Raw genomic sequence first — 18,535 nt, 5'->3', positions numbered from 1 at the left:
GTGGGCTGCTGAGATTTGAGAGTTGCTGATGGGGGTGATACGAGGGAGATTTGAGGACACTGGCAGAATATATGTAAATTCAGTATGTCTTATAAGTACATATGAATTCAAAACTGAACACAGAGTTTAAAGAAGAAATACAGATTGAGGAATTGCCTTTTGATGTTGGAGGCAGAAGAATGTTCTGTTTGAATTTGGGTTCAAATTACTAGTTCAGTTCAGTTGCTCAGTCCTGTCTGACTCTGAGTTTCAGCTTCAACATCAGTCCTTCCAATGAACACTCAGGACTGATCTCCTTTAGGATGGACTAGTTGGATCTCCTTGCAGTCCAAGGGACTCTCAAGAGTCTTCTCCAACACCACAATTCAAAAGCATCAATTCTTCGATGCTCAGCTTTCTTTACAGTCCAACTACACATCCACATGTGACTACTGGAAAAACCATAGCTTTGACTAGACGGACCTTTGTTGGCAAAGTAATGTCTCTTGCTTCTTTATATGCTGTCTAGGTTGGTCATAACTTTCCTTCCAAGGAGTAAGCATCTTTTAATTTCATGGCTGCAATCACCATCTGCAGTGATTTTGGAGCCCCCCAAAATAAAGTCTGCCACTGTTTCCACTGTTTCCCCATCTACTTGCCATGAAGTGATGGGACCAGATGCCATGATCTTAGTTTTCTGAATGTTGAGCTTTAAGCCAACTTTTTCACTCTCCTCTTTCACTTTCATCAAGAGGTTCTTCAGTTCTTCTTCACTTTCTGCCATAAGGGTGGCGTCACCTGCATATCTGAGGTTATTGATATTTCTCCCAGCAGTCTTGATTCCAGCTTGTGCTTCATCCAGCCCAGTGTTTCTCATGATGTACTCTGCATATAAATTAAATAAGCACGGTGACAATATACAGCCTTGACGTACTCCTTTCCCGATTTGGAACCAGTCTGTTGTTCCATGTCCACTTCTAACTGTTGCTTCCTGACCTGCATACAGGTTTCTCAAGAGGCAGGTCAGGTGGTCTGGTATTCCCATCTCTTTCAGAATTTTCCACAGTTTATTGTGATCCACACAGTCAAAGGCTTTGGCATAGTCAATAAAGTGAAAGTAGATGTTATTTCTGGAACTCTCTTGCTTTTTCAATGATCCTGCGTATGTTGGCAATTTGATCTCTGGTTCCTCTGCCTTTTCTAAAACCAGCTTGAACATCTGGAAGTTCAGGGTTCACATATTGTTGAAGCCTAGCTTGGAGAATTTTGAGTATTACTTTACTAGCATGCGAGATGAGTACAATTGTGAGGTAGTTTGAGCATTCTTTGGCATTGCCTTTCTTTGGGATTGGAATAAAAACTGACCTTTCCCAGTCCTCTGGCCACTGGTGAGTTTTCCAAATTTGCTGGCATGTTGAGGGCAGCACTTTCACAGCATCATCTTTTAGGATTTGAAATAGCCCAGCTGGAATTCCATCACCTTCACTAGCTTTGTTCATAGTGATGCTTCTTAAGGCCCATTTGACTTCACACTCCAGGATGTCTGGCTCTAGATGAGTGATCACACCACTGTGATAATTTGGGTCATTAAGATCTTTTTTGATCTCTCAACCTATACCTCATTCCTTTCGGAGTTTAGGCCTTTTCCTACAGGAAGAAGGGCCACTCCTGTTTTAAACTGATATGGGGAGAATGGATTGGAAAGAGGTCATGTCTGAAGATGGGGAGACTAACCAGTGGGAAGACTATTTCAGATGTTCAAGTTTAAGAGCTTGTCTGGCTTACTTCACTCTGTATAATGGGCTCCAGTTTCATTCATCTCATTAGAACTGATTCAAATATATTCTTTTTAAAAAATAGTAAGATGACCAACAAGGACCTACTTAAAAAAAAAAAAAACAAGCTTGTCTGAGGCAGCAATGTTGGCAGTGCTCAGAAGGGAGGAACAAGAAGAAGCTCTGGAGATTAAACTGAGAGTTCCTGATTAATGTTGGCCACGGGGAGTAAAGGAGAAGGACATGAGGAAGCCGCTCAGGTTTCTGTCTGAAAGGACTGTATGAATAGGGGTACCAGTCACAATTCTATGAATACATGTAAAGAATACATGTACAGTTCTGTGTATTCTTGCCACCTTTTTTAATATCTTCTGCTTCTGTTAGTTTGGTCCATACCATTTCTGTCTGTTATTGTGTCGGTCTTTGCATGAAATGTTCCCTTGGTATCTCTAATTTTCTTGAAGAAATCTCTAGTCTTTCCCATTGTATTGTTTTCCTCTATTTCTTTGCACTGATCACTGAGGAAGGCTTTCTTATCTCTGCTTGCTATTCTTTGGAACTCTGCATTCAAATAGGTATATCTTTCCTTTTCTCCTTTGCTTTTCACTTGTCTTCTTTTCACAGCTATTTGTAAGGCTTAGACCATTTACTAACACTGTGATTTTGGGAAATTATTTAATTTTTTAAGTCTCAGTTCTCATCTGAAAGATGGGGGTTGTGATAATACTAATCAAACAAGAAAGTTAGGATTTAGAAAGTTCTCTGAACACTTTGCTGCTTATTTACAAATAGTGAACATCTAGTAAGGTCAGTTCTTGCTGTTGATGGTGATTATTAATATATTGTTTCTTTTCTTCAGTCAAGATAGGTGAATTTACAGATACTTCAGGCAAATTTAGGAGAAGATGATTTCCTAGTGGCAGGTTATTGTCTACTTAGAATATGCTGCCTTTTGTTATCTTATTCTAGGGAATGTAAAATATTGTAGAGTTTCATAAGTATATCTGTATCTCTTTCCTCACCTATTTTTCATGTGCAGGTTTAAGTTCCTACAGAATTTAACAGGTAATTGAAAAATATATCCTACAACTAAAGAGCTATAGAATTCCAGAAATCCTTGATTTCATTACCTGATTTAATGAATGTAATAATTGGTAACATTCCAATTTTACTAATAATGCTTTTAAAGTGCTTAAACATTTTTCATATTCTCCCTATTGTCATGTGTACCCTGTTTTCTCCTTTCTTGATATTTAATAACTTTATGTAATTAAGATAAACAGTTTGATTTAGCACCCTCTATTACGAGTGGTGTGTCAGAGGACATCCCCTACAGGACGCTCTCCTGAAGCTCACTTAGACTCCTCTACCCCGTGTCCCGTAAGCCCTGTGCACTCCCTGCTTCTCTCCCCCCCGCCTCTCGCTCTCTCCCTCCCCCTCTCCCCTTTCTTCTCTCCCTGCTTCTCTCTTTCCCTCTCTCTCTCTCTGTCCTTTTAACTTATCTGCCCCTTAGCCTTGATGGTAAGAATAGTATCATGCAGCATCAAACAGGAAACGGCCAGCACTCAGTAGATACTTAGCTAGGTTTTGTTGAGTGAGTGAATGAATGCTGCCCTCTTGCATCATTTATCCAGTTCTGAGACCAGGGTCAGCAGTGTACCAGTAACTGATTCAATTAGTTATTCATTTAAGAAGGCCTTTAGGAATAAGGTAAAGTAAAATAAAAAATAAATAAAATTTAACAATAGAATTAAATAGTAACCTAATTCCAGAGACTGCTGTCTGTGAAATAGCTGTCTTTCTAAAGTTGTCTGCACTTCTTCAAACGCCAAATGCCTTCCACTAGTTACCTGGTTGCTAACTACTCAGTAGTGTACCTACAGTGACAGGTTCAGTCTAGAAGACTGAAGAGGACTCCTGATAAAACTGTCTCTAATTCAAGGCCCTTAATTCAGAGCTGTAGACCTTAAACACCTCAACTCTTAAAGATTCTGTCGGTGATGTTAGGGAAAGGAATAGTGTAGACATGAAAAAGGTTCATCATGTATGTCTAGTGATTGAGCATTCATCTCTTTGTTCACAAGAACTTGAATTATGATGCATAACTGTGTAAGAAGCAAATGATAGACATAAATCAAATCACAAATTGCCACCTGAGCCACCCAGCACATGCTGTGTCAACCCAGTGTGAGACTTACCTTCTTCTCACATGACAGATAATCAGACACAGGAAAAAGTTTGCAGGTGCAAGAGGAAGCAGCTAAAAAGATTGTCCTGGCATCACCTGTAGCCTCAATATATACCATTTACCTCCCAGTGTCATGACTTTCGGCCATAGGTCACATTTGAGACTTACAACCTTAACCCAGCGTGCTGCTGCCTCCCCCTCAAGTTCCCCTAGAGTTGCTGCCATTGGCCACTGTCCAAGAATGAGGTTGCACAGCTGTCCTGACAAATGAGTTTCCCCCATTCAGGCCAACAAATGGGGAGTTTGAGCTGCTTTGTAATACTCTTTGCCTCTGGGTTGCAGAAGCTATTTAAGATGTAATAAAGTATCTTGCTCTCTGGTACTGTGTATTTTCTTTTTGAAATTATGTAAACATCTTTAGGATCCTTTTAATGCAATAGTCAAGAAGTCATCCTTCTAAAGGGAGTTGATTTCAGCTTTTTTCCTCTTTCTTTTTGTCTCTCCCAGATACTAAGGATTATATCTTGGAGCCGCTTTCTCTGCCAGAAAGTCCAGGTGGCACCACCAGCTTAGAAGGTTCTCCATCTGTGCCTTGTATTTTCTGTGAAGAACATTTTCCTGTGGTTGAACAAGACAAACTTCTGAAACACATGATTATTGAACATAAGATTGTCATAGCTGATGTCAAGTTGGTTGCTGATTTCCGAAGGTAAATTTTGTTTTCATCCATAGAAGAATTAGGTTTACTATTTCATAGTGGAAAGGTATAACTTAATTATTCCTGTAGAAATATGAAAATTCATACTCTTTTTCAGGTTTCACCTTAGCCTTTTTTCAACTTTGAGCTTATTTGCATTCTTGAGCAAGTTGTATTTGAAAATGTTACATACTCTTGTATTTCTACAAATTCTGGAAGCAGACCAACTTTCTAAAGAGTTGATAATACTCCCTTTACCACACCTCATGAAATTTTTGGCATTGTTGGTCTCTATCAGATTGATGTCCTTTTTATATTTCAGGATACACACATTCTCCAGCTAAGTGAGTTCTTCCTGACAGCCCAGAATAAACTTGGTAAAAAAAAAAAATTTTTTTTAAGCCACCCAAAGGGAGGTTTGGGGGAAAGGGGATCCTTGGATCTTAAGTGTTATGATAAAGTTGAAAATCAGAAAAAGTGAGTCTTTCAACAATCCAGAGGGGTATAAGGGGTATAAAAGGAGACAGCAGCTAAGGTAAGTGACTGAGGTGCTCAGAGGAAGAGGATGAAGAAGATGAAGAGAAGATAGGTGTGAGTGGCTGAGTAACTGCCAACACTGGACGTGGTGAGAAATGTAGGAACCTAACCTGTATAGCCGGATCCTGAAGTGAGCTAGACTTGCTGATTCTAGACTGCTTCTTGGAAGTGATTGTCTAAGAGACATGCCTTCTCTTAAGCAGGTCTAATGGAGTAGTTATGTATAGGTCATTATACATAATGACCTATATATATAGGTCATATATATTGTTGCAAATATGGTGGTAGTTAACTAGCTTAGGATAGTTACTGACAGCACACATTTTGGTATATCTGGTAAAGTCCCATTTTGAGATATTCTGCATTGATTTCCCTACAGAACATTAGAGTAGCCCAGATATTGTAATGTCCTTGCATCTAAATTCTGTATCTGCCAGACCACATTATTCTTAGCAAGAGACTTCTTTCTTAGGATGGGTTTTGCAAACATCAAGCTGTATTATTAAGAGTGGACTGTGAAACCCAGCCAGCCTAGGATTGAATGCAGGCTCAGTGACTTTCTTACCATATGACTCCCAGCAAGCTACTTACTTCTCTAAGCATCAGTTTTCTTATCTATAAAATGAGGGTAACACCAGCCCTAAGATTGTTGAGCATTATATAAAAGCAGGATATGTGTAGCACCAACTAGCATCTGATATCTTTCATACCCAATAAATAGTAGCCAAGTTTTTAATTATATTTTGGTTACAAAAGACATATTTTAAGTCTTAGTTTTCTGCAACTAGAGCTTAAGTTTTCAATAGGCATTTGTTGCTGACCTGAAAATCTAATTATGGTTTGTAAAATTTGTTTTGAGAAATTTTCATTTCAGGTTCTAAGTACTCTAAACTTCTAGAGTAACAGTTTGTTTTTTAAGGACAAATAACCACAGTGCCCACAGGGGTAATATTAGCTGTTCTGTAGCCCTTTTGTCCTTCTCAGCCGCGTAGCACCTATTCTGAATGTCCGCTGTGTGCCTCCTGTGTGGTGGCTGCTTTTATCCATTCAGCATTGCCACTCAGCATTTGAGTAGCCTTGGGGCTGTATGCTTAGGGGGCATAGAAAGTTATATGAAGAATATATGTCACCAACTCCTAGAATGAGTTTTTTTTTTGGCCACACCATACAACGCTTGTGGGAATCTTAGTTCCCTGCTGGAGGTCAAACCTGGGCCCCCTGCAGTGGGAGCGTACAGTCCTAACCACTAAACCAGCAAAGAATTTCCTAGAATAAACTGATTTTTACAAGCTTTCAGTGGAGAAGCTGTGCTTCTCATTCTCATCCATTGTTCTTTATTTTCAATTAAAATATTTGTATATGTATGTATATACGTGTGTGTATGTGTGTTTTGGGAGTTTTCTCTTACATGCTACAAAGTTACATGTAGTCAGATCTGTTGGTTTTGTTTTAGACACTTCTTAAGCTAGAGAGCTTTAAATTGTTTACTTACTCAAATAACCATTGATAGGAGTATCAGCTAAGTTATGCTTTTCTAAATTTTGTATCACTTGGTTTTTCTTTGATGTAAAACTATATTTCCTTACTCTTTTTTGTGATATAAATGCAAATTCTCCCTCAGAAATTGCAGAAAAATGTGATGATCAACCAGTGATAATTGAGTAATGTTGAATTTTTCTTTCTCTTCTAAAATCTGTAAGGAATGTCTGAATCGGAGTTTGTATTTTATCCTCTGTACTTACGTAAGATAGCTGAGTGGCTATATTTGTTCTAATCCATCTCTCTTTTTATCATTGTTGTCAATCTCATCTGTATGTGGGCAGGAAAATCAAATTATTTGCTAGGTCTCAGGTCTTCGGAGTTGATAATCAAATGTTAAGATCAATCACATTCTAAATGCAACCATGTAATAAAATGGATGCTTTAAGTAAAAAGAAAAAGGTGCTTGTCTGATAGAAGTGCTTTCTAAATAAAATGTGTAGTTAGCATGTACTTTACATTTGGAAATCTAGATTTTCCTTGTCAACTGTCGTAATTAAATTAGTTTCATTCTCAGGAAGTAAAAACATGATGAATTCAAATTGACCAGGAATGTATATGAATAGACTTTAATATCTTTTAAAATATTCAGCCTCTTTTAGGTATTACCTGCCTGCTTTTAAGGAAACTAAAAATTCCTCTCCAAAACAGTGCACGCATTGACTGCTGTGATCAGAATTAAACTGGAACCTTCTCAGCATTATATGACTTTTTCTTAACAGTTATTGAGGGGAGGAAGGGACAGTGAGTTCAGTTGGCATGGATTAATTCACTCAGAACTGCTTTATAGGTTGAATAATTAATATATGTAATAATTATTATATATGCTTCTCAGAGAAGAGTTGTTGCTTCTGAGCACAATAAGTAATAAAGATCATAAATAATAGATAAGAGATGCACTTACCTCATCCTTTGTAAGAAATAAGCTCTCACCTAAAAATGTGGAATATATTTAACATTTTCTTTATTGGAACAAAGTAACAGTAAAACTTTCCACGAGCAAATAAACAAAATCTCTCCTTTGATCCATTTATTAACATAGCTATTTATATAAGCTATTTGCTAGCTTTATGCAGTAGGTAAAACTTTTCCAGAAGAAAAATGTTAACTCCTAATTCTTTGCTGCTTTCTATATTAGATTCCACTCATTCCATGCTACTTAATTAACAACTATATCTCAAATCTTTATGCTTCTGTCAGTATCACACCAGTTACAGTGGGGAGTTGGACAGGGAAGATGATATTACTACAAAGATTTCTGGCTAGACATGATTAAAATTCTTTGAAAGAAAGTATTTGCTGATGACCAAATAATTACTTTTGTGGCTTTTTAATAAAATATGAAATGCTGTGATAACTATCCTCCAAATAAAGGGTGCATACCACATATTATTTCTTGGCTTCCTTTAGGTATTGGGTGGCTGCAACTGTAGCTTTAAGTAAACTAAAGAAGTAGGAAAAAAATGAAGAAATACTAAATGATTTCTTAACATGGAACAATAAGTTTTAGTGGGTAGGAAAAAATGCCATAAATGCATGTGTTGAACATCTGCTGTCTTTAAGACATCTCTCGGTTGAATACAGTTTATCTGAATGTTTTTACCAACCACAGGAAAATGGACATATTGACACTTCTTAATTCTGTGGTAAACTAAAAGTATTATTATGTGATAACTGTGATGCATCTTAAATCTAGACTTAGGTCAAAAATTTGTTGTAGTTCAGATCTGTTCATATACCATAAGATATGATAATATATTTAACTTATATGGTAGTTTATGATAATATTTCACTTTTGTAGCATGATTTTTTTCATTTGATATTGGTGTCACCCAACCTTTGGTCAGGAGGAGACCACTCAAATGACAACTTTGTGTCTATTGGACTGACCTCTTACCTGCATTATTCTCTTTTCCTCAGAAACTGCCTAACAACATCTCAGAGATGTTCCTAGAGCTGGTGTCTAAAAAACATCCTTTCCAGAATTCATAACTACTTGTTCATGGAGCAATAAAATAACTTTTAATGAATGTAAAGGCCTCTAGACTGTAAGAATATAACAACATTTTCTCTCCCTTCACACCATGGGAAGCCTTAACAATTTGAGGAGCGTAACTGAGGTTCTGTCAGACAGGCTCTCTCCATGATTTTAAGTCAGCTGCTGTTAGTTATCATGTCCCTTGTGCCTACCACATTGAGGTAAACAGTGATACAAAACAAATATGTGACGTGAACCTTCTTGTCAAAGACCATAGAGAATAGGAGTGAACATCGAAGTCCTTGGAGACTCAGAGTCATTGACTTTTGGAATCAGGACTTCAGAAGAATTAGTGCCACTGTAGGGTCTCTCTTGGGCTCTTCCTTGGTGGCTCAGTGGGTAAAGAATCTGCCTGCAGTGCAGGAGACCAGGGTTCAATCCCTGAGTTCGGAAGATCCCCTGGAGAAGGAAATGGCAACTCACTCCAGAATTCTTGCCTGGAGAATCTCTTGGACAGAGGAGCCTGGCGGGCTACCGTCCACGGGGTCACAAGGAGTCAGACACGATTGAGTGACTTTCACTTCACTTCAGAATCTCTCTTGCCTAGTCAAGCAGTTCCAATTCCACAGCCCCAAACAGCTGGTGTAAACTCTCAATACCTACACAGGAGATTAGGAGCAGTTCAGATTAAGAGCTGCTTTTAGGGAGTATGCTTTTCAGAAAGGGAAGACCTTCCCTCTCCCTTCAGACATCATTTCTGTACTTTGGTTTTTCCCTGTCAAAAACTGTTTTCCAAGGGCTCTAAGGAAGTTGAGTCTCTCCATGGTCTCTGAGGAAATTCTTCAACTATCCTTTACAACTATTAATATAATTCTAGAGGCTTTCTCCTGCTTTTTTCTTGTTTTGAGGTTCTTATGTAAATTGGTACTCAAGTGACATGAGAGACATGATGTTGTAGAAGACTTAAAATTTGGAGACAGCAGATCCCAATTTGAAAGGTCACAGTTGTGTGACCTTGGGCAGGTAGGGTCTCAGTAACAGGAGCTGCTCATAGTTATCATCCTCTGATCACTCTACTCTTCCTCCACCTTAGGCACCTGTGTGTGCCTTCTGACACTACTAATACAACTGTTGTAACTTGCTCATTACATGTTTGATGAAATGTTATCATTGTTTTTGTTGTTGTTTTGGATGCCAGGATTTCTTTGGAATAAACAAATTCTTTATTACTCTAGTTTTATCTAATTATGTTATTTTTCCTTATAATATTAACCGGCCATTTATTAAACACCCAGAATGGTGGGTGCTGCTTTACATGTATCATCCTATTTAATTATCAGCAATCCATTTTGCAAATGAGTAAGCCAAGTTTCAGAAGTTTTAAAAAACCTTTCAATTCAAATTTATATCTCTAAAGGCAAAGGCCCTGCTTCTCTCTACTCACTGTTGCCTGCGGGGCTGGTGTAATCAGTTAATAAAACATCAACTATGAGGGTTTGACCATAGGTTTAATTTGGAAAGCTAAACTACTTCTAGCTCACGATATGTGCAGGTAAGAGACTCTTATTGTGTTGACTCTGTTACAGAATTAGTCAATGACAGTTCACAGGACAGTCTCATCACTAGTATCTGCTCTTATCTGGTCATCTGCTTCATGCAGTTATGATTGCCTTTTAACAAACTGTAGGCTAATGGGCTGGTCACTATTCTGTTTTTCCCAGAGGATATCACCCACTTCAGTGGAATAGTAATCAAGAGTGATGAGCCTTTCCTTGGTGTATTCTAGTGGTAGCCATGAGGGAGCTCCAGATAAAACGTGACTCTTCTAGTTTTTTAAGTCAGTTATCTTAGCACCTGGTCCTGCTGTGTGAATTTGATTAGTCATGAAAATAGATGTGTGTGTATTTCTGTTTGGAAGAACGATCCATCTTCCATTCCTGACATCTCTACTGGACCTTCTCTTGTGGTCCTTCATCCGTGTCACCACTCTGCAATAGAAAATATGCTGAGGGAAGAGTAAGAAGAGTGTCTGGGAATGTCACTTTTATTCTCTTAAGTCTTCTCTTGCCTTTTTTTTCTCTTTCCCCTGGAGAGGGAAAAAAAGCAACTAGTGGGAAATGGAAAGGAGGAGAATGAGAGTAACTGTGTAAGATAACTGGGAAGTGGAAGGTTGCTGAAGCTGGCCAGAATGGCAAAAGAAATAAGCCTTTTAGAGGTGCCTTTTCTCTTTCTGTGTTCTTTGATGGATCTGAAATGCTTTCTGCTCTGTTACTTCTAATGTGGAAGCCAGTAAGCTAGCCATAGGGTTGTAGTTCATTATTTATACTATTTATCATTTGAGGGTGAGCTGGAGCCTAAGATACATCATTTTCAGATCTCTTAAAATAAGGTCTAGCACTGTTTTATAAGGAAAGGTTTCTCCCCCTTCTTACCCATCCAGGTTGACAGCATGGTTATACATGAGAAGAATGAACTAAAGCATGTGGTTCTATTGTTACACATTATTCTTTTACTTCTTTTACTTGTATATTCTATACATGGTGTTGTTATCCATTTATATTTTATATAAGCTCATGTCATGGTTCTCTCTTTCTCTCAGACCTCTCTCCCAGCACATTTTTTTCCCCTAATATGTAATGTATGTCCTTTCTATAGGGGACTATAGGTTTGGGAAATTAAGGAGAGAATTAAAAAGAGCTGAAATACTGGGGGTTGGAGGCTACTTAGAGAACCTTACAAGAGTCTTTAGATACTCTTCTACCTCTTTAAAACATTTAGTGTGGACCTACTATATGCAGAACACTGCTTGGTGCTGTAGCAGGCCATTTAAATGTATTGTTTCTGTGTACTTTATCTGTATCACTAAGTTCCATCTCTTTCACAGGTTTTGGTTCTTTGTTGTAAGTTTCTTTTTTTATCCATTGACCATGTGTTCTGATAAATTGTCAACTATATAGTCCACCTTTCCATCTCCTTTCTCCTCCATGAAGGAGATCACATTCTCTTCTTTGTAAATTTGATAAATGGGATTGCAGTTGTTAATATAAATCTTTTTAGGTAAATGGAAAGATGAGCAGTCTGTTGAATCCTGTCATCTTTCTCCCTCTTTCGTCAAATGACACAAGTCTGGCTATTATGCTTTGCTTTTAAATTTAGCCAGTGTCCTGCTTCTAACTCAGCTCATTAGATACAGGAATTGTAAGCTTGGCTATTTTTCTAAAAGCTAAATTTCCCTCCTTTCAGATACAGCATGGACAATATGGAATTGTTCTATCTTGTTATATAGATATTCAATTTAGACAGACCTTTTGTTGCATTGTCATCATGATCTCTTCTTTTGATGTATAAGGTAAACACCCAGCTTTCAATTTATTGGAAAATGTGTGATGAAGCCTTTTTAATCATTGTTGCATTTTAAATTCACATAAACATAGATGTGATTTTCAAAAAAACTTCACTATTACATAAAAATAGTTCATTTTAATTTTCCCGTATGTCTGTTTCTTGAATTTGTGGATGGTAAAATGTAATCATTTTCATGCCCTTACAGGGTAATGTTATTTCATTAAATATTTCATGGTTCTACAATGCTCTATTGCCTTTCTATTCACAAATTTTCTAGCAGTTTTCAGTCAACATTTGATTTGTTGCTTTAAGATAATGTTCTTATAAAATCCTGTCATTCTCAAGTAAGTAGTTCATTGCGTCTTCTCACTATTCTTTCTTTATGATTGTTCTAAGGTACATTTTATATTGGAGGAAAAGGTTCACTGAACAGCCCATTACAGATTTTTGTAGTGTGATAAGAATCAATTCTGCAGCTCCATCTGGTAAGTGTACATCTTGACTACCATCTTTCCCCTGCAATCCAAAAATTCAAATGAATAATCTTTCTTTAGTTGTAATTCTCTAAAATAATAGCTAAAATTAAATTTCTCTGTTTATATTTTCTAATAACTTCAATGAAGCTAAAACAGAACTATACACCAGAAGAGATTTTTTTAAGAAATAAAACAATTTTTTAAGTGAAAAATAACATTTCTCATTTATTTTTCTCATATCTCAACAGAAGAACAAGACAATTATTTTTTGTTATGTGATGTTTTACCAGAAGATAGAATTCTTAGAGAAGAACTTCAAAAGCAGAGACTGGTAAGTAGTAAGACTTATTTTAAACAATGAATAGTGTGTTGGAAATACAGAATCATTTTTGTTATTGTTCTTTTTGTTTGTTTGTTTTTATTCTGGAAACTTTCAAATATACACAAAAAAGGAGATAATGCATAAAGATCTTAAAACAGAAAAAGTATACATTCGATTGAAGATTAAAGCATTTCATGTTAAAAATGCAGAGAGAATTTTTGGCTTTGTTTTGCTTCCTGGATTATCTCTAAAATAACAACAGAGCTTACACACTTTAGTGTAATTTTAGTTGCCTGACACATGCTAGGGTTCAGCAGTCGTGGAAAAATGCCCTCAGCTAAAATTGAGTTGAATTGATTAACTTTTTTCTCCCACTGGAATGTGCTACGCACGAGCACTTCTTCTGTTCCTCTTTATGAATTAAGCATATAGTTTGATGGTAATACCCTTTCTCATTTTCAGCCTTAACAGTAAGTACACTAATTTGAAAATTACAGTATCTTTTCAAAAGATAACAGCATATACAATTGTGAAAATTTTCATTTTCAGAAGTTGAATAGAAATTGGTTAATTTTTTGAAGTTACTAATTTTATTTAAAAGTATCCAATTTTCCATTATTTGTCAATAAATATCAATTATTACTTGAAAATGACTGGCTCGTTTTTTCTTCTTTTAGTATTTACTGAAGTGTTCCCTGTATCTTTGGACTCAGCTAGATATATTGTAAGAGAATGTAGTACTTCTGCTAAATCCTCAAGAGATCTAGGAGGAAAATAATATCTGTCTACTAAAGTCATAAGATTTGAGAAAGTCCCCTGAAGCACATTATGTTTTATAAACATCCCAGCTGTTTATTTCTCCCATAAGCAGAGATGGTATTGTTGGGTATTGATTTATATATAAGAAAAATTATGCTTTTCCTGTAGCAACAAACCCAATGAAGAAAGAGGACTTCTCTTCTTTCCTTATTGTAATATATAAGAAATCCACAGAGTCAGGATAAATTTGCTAACATTTTATGAATTTTGTTTGGTAGTACTTATTCATAATTTTTTATTTTCATGAATTTTTTCACTCTTACAGTGTTCTTAGTCAAGAATGCTCAGCTATCATAATCCTAGTGCTCCTATAGGTTTCTTTATAAGAACTTAAACTGTACTACTTCAGTGGTTACTGTTACTCAGTACACAGAATCTTTACTGTATACCTGTAGATAGATTCAAGTTTCCAGAAATATGTGCATCTATAAAGTTGAGGTAACCTTTGAAGATTCTGACACCAGCTTCAGCATATGGGCTCTTAACTCACACCACCAAGCAATTCTCTGACACCAGCTGGATACTCTGTCGATATAGTAAAACTCAGTCCTGACATTGTCTATCCAAAGACAGCATCAGATGCCACAGGTCAAGGGCTCAGACCTGCAAGACTGACATCCACTTCATATGTTGTTCAGTCCCTCAGTTGACACTTTGCGACCTGATGGACTGCAGCATCCCAGGCTTCCCTGTCCTTCACCATCTCCCAGAGCTGGTTCAAACTCATGTCCATTGAACTGGTGATGCCATCCAACCATCTCATCCTCTGGCGCCCCCTTCTCCTTCTGCCTTCTATCTTTGCCAGCATCAGGCTCTTTTCCAAAGAATCAGCTCTTCACAGCAGGTAGCCAAAGTATTGGAGCTTCAGCTTCAGCATCAGTCCTTCCAGTGAATACTCAGGGTTGATTTCCTTCAGGATTGACTGGTTTGATCTCCTTGCTGTCCAAGGGAGTCTCTATAGTCTTCTCCAACACTGCAGTTTAAAAGTATCAATTCTTCAGCGCTCAGTTTTCTTTATGATCCATCTCTCACATCCATACATGACTACTGGAAGTTGGCAAAGGAATGTCGCTGCTTTTTATTATGTTCTCTAGGTTTGTCATAGCTTTTCTTCAAGATGCAAGTGTCTTTTAATTTCATGGCTGCAGTCACTATCTGCAGTGATTTTAGAGCCCAAGAAAATAAAATCTGTCACTGTTCCCATTGTTTCCCCATCTGTTTGCTGTGAAGTGATGGGACCAGGTGTCATGGTCTTCGTTTTTTGAATGTTGAGTTTTAAGCCAGCTTTTTCACTCTCCTCTTTCACTGTCATCAACAGGCTCTTTAGTTCTTCTTTGCTTTCTGCCATAAGGGTTATGTCATCTACACATCTGAGGTTATTGATATTTCTCCTGGCAATCTTGATTCCAGCTTGTCTTTCATCCAGCCCAGCCTAGCATTTCTCATGATGTACTCTGTATTTAAGTTAAATAAGCAAGATGATAGTATACATCCTTGACATACTCCTTTCCCAGTTTTGAACCAGTCCATTGTTCCATGTCTGGTTCTAACTGTTGCTCATTGACCTGCATACAGGTTTCTCAGGAGGCAGGTCACATGGTCTGGTATTCCCATCTCTTGAAGAATTTTCCACAGTTTGTTATGATCCACACAGTCAAAGGCTTTAGCATAGTCAGTGAAGCAGAAGTAGATGTTTTTCTGGAATTGTCTTGCTTTTTCTATTATACAACGGATGCTGGAAATTTGATCTCTGGTTCCTCTCTCTGCCTTTTCTCAATCCAGCTTGAACATCTGGGAGCTCTCGGTTCACATACTGTTGAAGCCTAGCTTAGAGAATTTTGAACATTCCTTTGCTAGCATGTGAAATGACTGTAATTGTGTGGTGGTTTGAACATTCTTTATATATCTACTTCATATACCATTCACAAATCGAGGTTTTACCTGTACTTCTGACCAACTGGCTATAAACGTCTATAAAGTGGCTGTCACGACCACCCACCTTCCTTGGTTTTGGTTCACAGAACTCAGGAAGCTAGTTTACTCACTAGATGACTGGTAATGATACAAAGCATGCTAATGAATGTGAACTGACATCCAGATGAAAAGATACTTAGGGTGAGATACCAAAGAAGCTCTGTCCCCATGAAATCTGAGGCCCACCAAGGCAGCATGTTCAGGTGGCTCAGTGGTATAGAATCTGCCTGCAATTCAGGAGACATGAGTTCAATCCCTGGGTCAGGAAGATCCCCTGGAGAAAATGGCAACTCACTCCTATATTCTTGCCAGGAAAATCTCATGGACAGAGGAGCCTGATGGGCTACAGTCCTCGGGGTGGCAAAACGCTGGACATGACTGAGCGACTGAGCATGCACACATGCAAGGCAGCATGTAGACATTTTCTGATTCATCAACCTGGAGGCTCTCTGAACCGTGTCCTTTTGGGGTTTTATGGTAGGCTTCCCAGGTAGTGCTTGGATTTTTATAAAAACCTCATTAAATACTAGGCATGATTGATTAAATCATTGGCCATTGAGGGATATGAAGTTCCAACCTTCAAAATCACATTGTAGGCCTTCATCCTTAAGTTGCCTATGTGCTCTCCAAAAGTCAGTTCATTAACATAACAAGAAACACGTTTATGACTCTCAACACTTATGAAATTCCCAGCATTTTAGGAGCTAAGTGCCAGAAATGGGGACTAAAGCCAAATACATATTTCTTATAACAAATCACAACATCCCATCTTTTTAGCAACTTTATACTCTGACAAAGTGGTAAATTTGATGAAAGTGAGCATTATGGCAGCTTAAAAGAAAAAAATGATGAAGTCAGTTCATACATACATGCATATTCACTGAATTCCAGCTTAACTAGATGTTTATACAAGGTGTAATTCATGTCATAAGAGAGTGTAGAATCTAGAGAAATAAAGGCAAATGTGTTATCTCAGGAATAGAGATAATGATAGAACGTAGGGCTTGTGAAGTTTAAGTGAGATAATGTGTGTAATATACTTACCCCAGTACCTGTTAGGAAGAAAGCACTCAGTAAATGTTGCCAGTAGTACAAATAGCAATAATACTGGGACTTCCCTGGAGCTCCAGTGGTTAAGACTTCATGCTCCCAATGCAGGGGGCATGGGTTTGATCCCTGGTGGGGGAACTAAGGCCCCACATGCCTCACAGCGTCAGTGTGGCCAAAAAAAGAAAAAAACACAATAATATTGTGCCTTAACAGTGACATTGATTTGGGTATTTGAAGAGTTGTAGAAAAAGGAGGAAAATACATGTGGATCCACACTGTTGTTGTTCAGTCGCTCCATCATGTCTGACTCTTTGCAACCCCATGAACTGCAACACATGAGGCTTCCCTGTCCTTCAAGTCTCCTGGAGTTTGCTCAGACTCATGTCCATTGAGTCAGTGATGCCATCCAACCATCTCATACTGTTGCCCCCTATTCCTTCTACTGTCAATCTTTCCCAGCATCAGGGTCTTTTCAGTGAGTTGACTCTTTGCATCAGGTGGCCAAAGTATTGGAACTTCAGTTTCAGCATCAATCCTTCCAGTGAATATTCAGGGTTGTTTTCCTTTAGGATTGACTGGTTTGATCCCCTTTCTCACCAAGGGATTCTCAAGAGTATTCTCTAGCACCACAGTTTGAAAGCATCAGTTCTTTGGTGCTCAACCTTTTCTGTGGTCTAGCTCTCACATCCGTACATGACTACTGGAAAAACCTTAGCTTGACTATATAGACCTTTGTTGGCAAAGTGATGTCTCTGCTTTTTAATATGCTTTCTAGCTTTGTCATAACTTTTCTTCCAAGGAGCAAGTGTCTTTTAATCCCATGGCTGCAGTTATCGTCCGCAGTGATTTTGGAGCCCAAGAAAATAAAGTCTGTCACTTTGGGAATTGGCAATGACAACAGGATGTCTTTTAGCTATAACAAGCTCTACAAATCAGTAACAGACATTTCCAGAAAGAAACCCAAATGATCAAATGAAAACTTTCAACCAAAACAATAATACACCTTTTTCCTTCTATCATGTTAACAAGATTTGAGAAGAGTAACAGTGAATGGTGGTAAGGATGTTAAAAGACAAGCACTTTTTCAACCACTTTAAATAGTGTGCATTGGTATACTATACCTGAAAGGTGCATAAATGTAGTTTAAACCCATTAACTTGCTTTATGGTAATGGGTATATAATCCATTCTGTGTTTGAATGATCTCAAGTCAGTGTCAATAGGATCTCAAGTCCGTGAGAGAGGACGTCAAACCAGAGTGGCATTTGCCCTCCTGATTTGCATTAGTGAGACTTGCATTGATATCCTTCGTCTGTACTCTCTCAGTTGGAACTCTAAAGAAAGGATTTGGTGTAAATACCTTTGTATGATTTGCTCTTAGTTCAAAATGGCTTTGTAATATCTTTGAGGCAGGAATTATGTCTTGTATTTAAATATCCTTCAGTAGTACTCACTATACTGCTAAATTCATGTTAGTATTTTTTACAAACTTCATTTTTTAAAAAAAATTGCTTCTGAACAAGTAACAGAGGTATATAGAGTCTAAATGATCCACTTTTTTCCATTTTCTTCTAGACCTCACTGGTTCCTTGTGACATTTATAAGATTTGTCTCTGTTTCCAGGTTTGCTTTTTTTTTTTTTAAGAGCTTGACTCCTACTTGACACTTACTTGAACTTTTTCATGTGCACTCTGAAGGGAGAATGACAGAATTAGGAAAGATTCTTGAGGGTTTGAATACCTTGTACCCCTTCCTCCCTTTAGCTTCCTTCTTTAAAAATACTCCCTTGATCTCATCATTCTATCTTAATCTCTTCCAGTAATCCTTTCCCCTTTTTTGTTTTAAATGGGTAAGTTC

General features: G+C 37.7%; 1 protein-coding gene across 2 annotated transcripts in view; it reads left to right on the top strand.

Moving 5' to 3' along the window:
- ZNF277 (zinc finger protein 277) overlaps positions 1-18,535 on the top strand; it is a 135,431-nt gene that overhangs the window by 68,309 nt on the left and 48,587 nt on the right. For both annotated transcript variants that reach the window (XM_043872236.1, XM_043872237.1), the window contains exons 2-4: positions 4,450-4,651; positions 12,435-12,523; positions 12,763-12,845. In XM_043872236.1, the coding sequence (XP_043728171.1) occupies positions 4,450-4,651; positions 12,435-12,523; positions 12,763-12,845 (374 nt within the window). The remainder of the gene's footprint in view (positions 1-4,449; positions 4,652-12,434; positions 12,524-12,762; positions 12,846-18,535) is intronic.

The sequence above is a fragment of the Cervus elaphus genome, chromosome 18, assembly GCF_910594005.1.
Source record: "Cervus elaphus chromosome 18, mCerEla1.1, whole genome shotgun sequence".
NCBI lineage: Eukaryota > Metazoa > Chordata > Mammalia > Artiodactyla > Cervidae > Cervus > Cervus elaphus.
The sequence above is the reverse complement of the archived record's forward strand: the minus strand, read 5'-3'. Positions and strand labels throughout refer to the sequence as shown.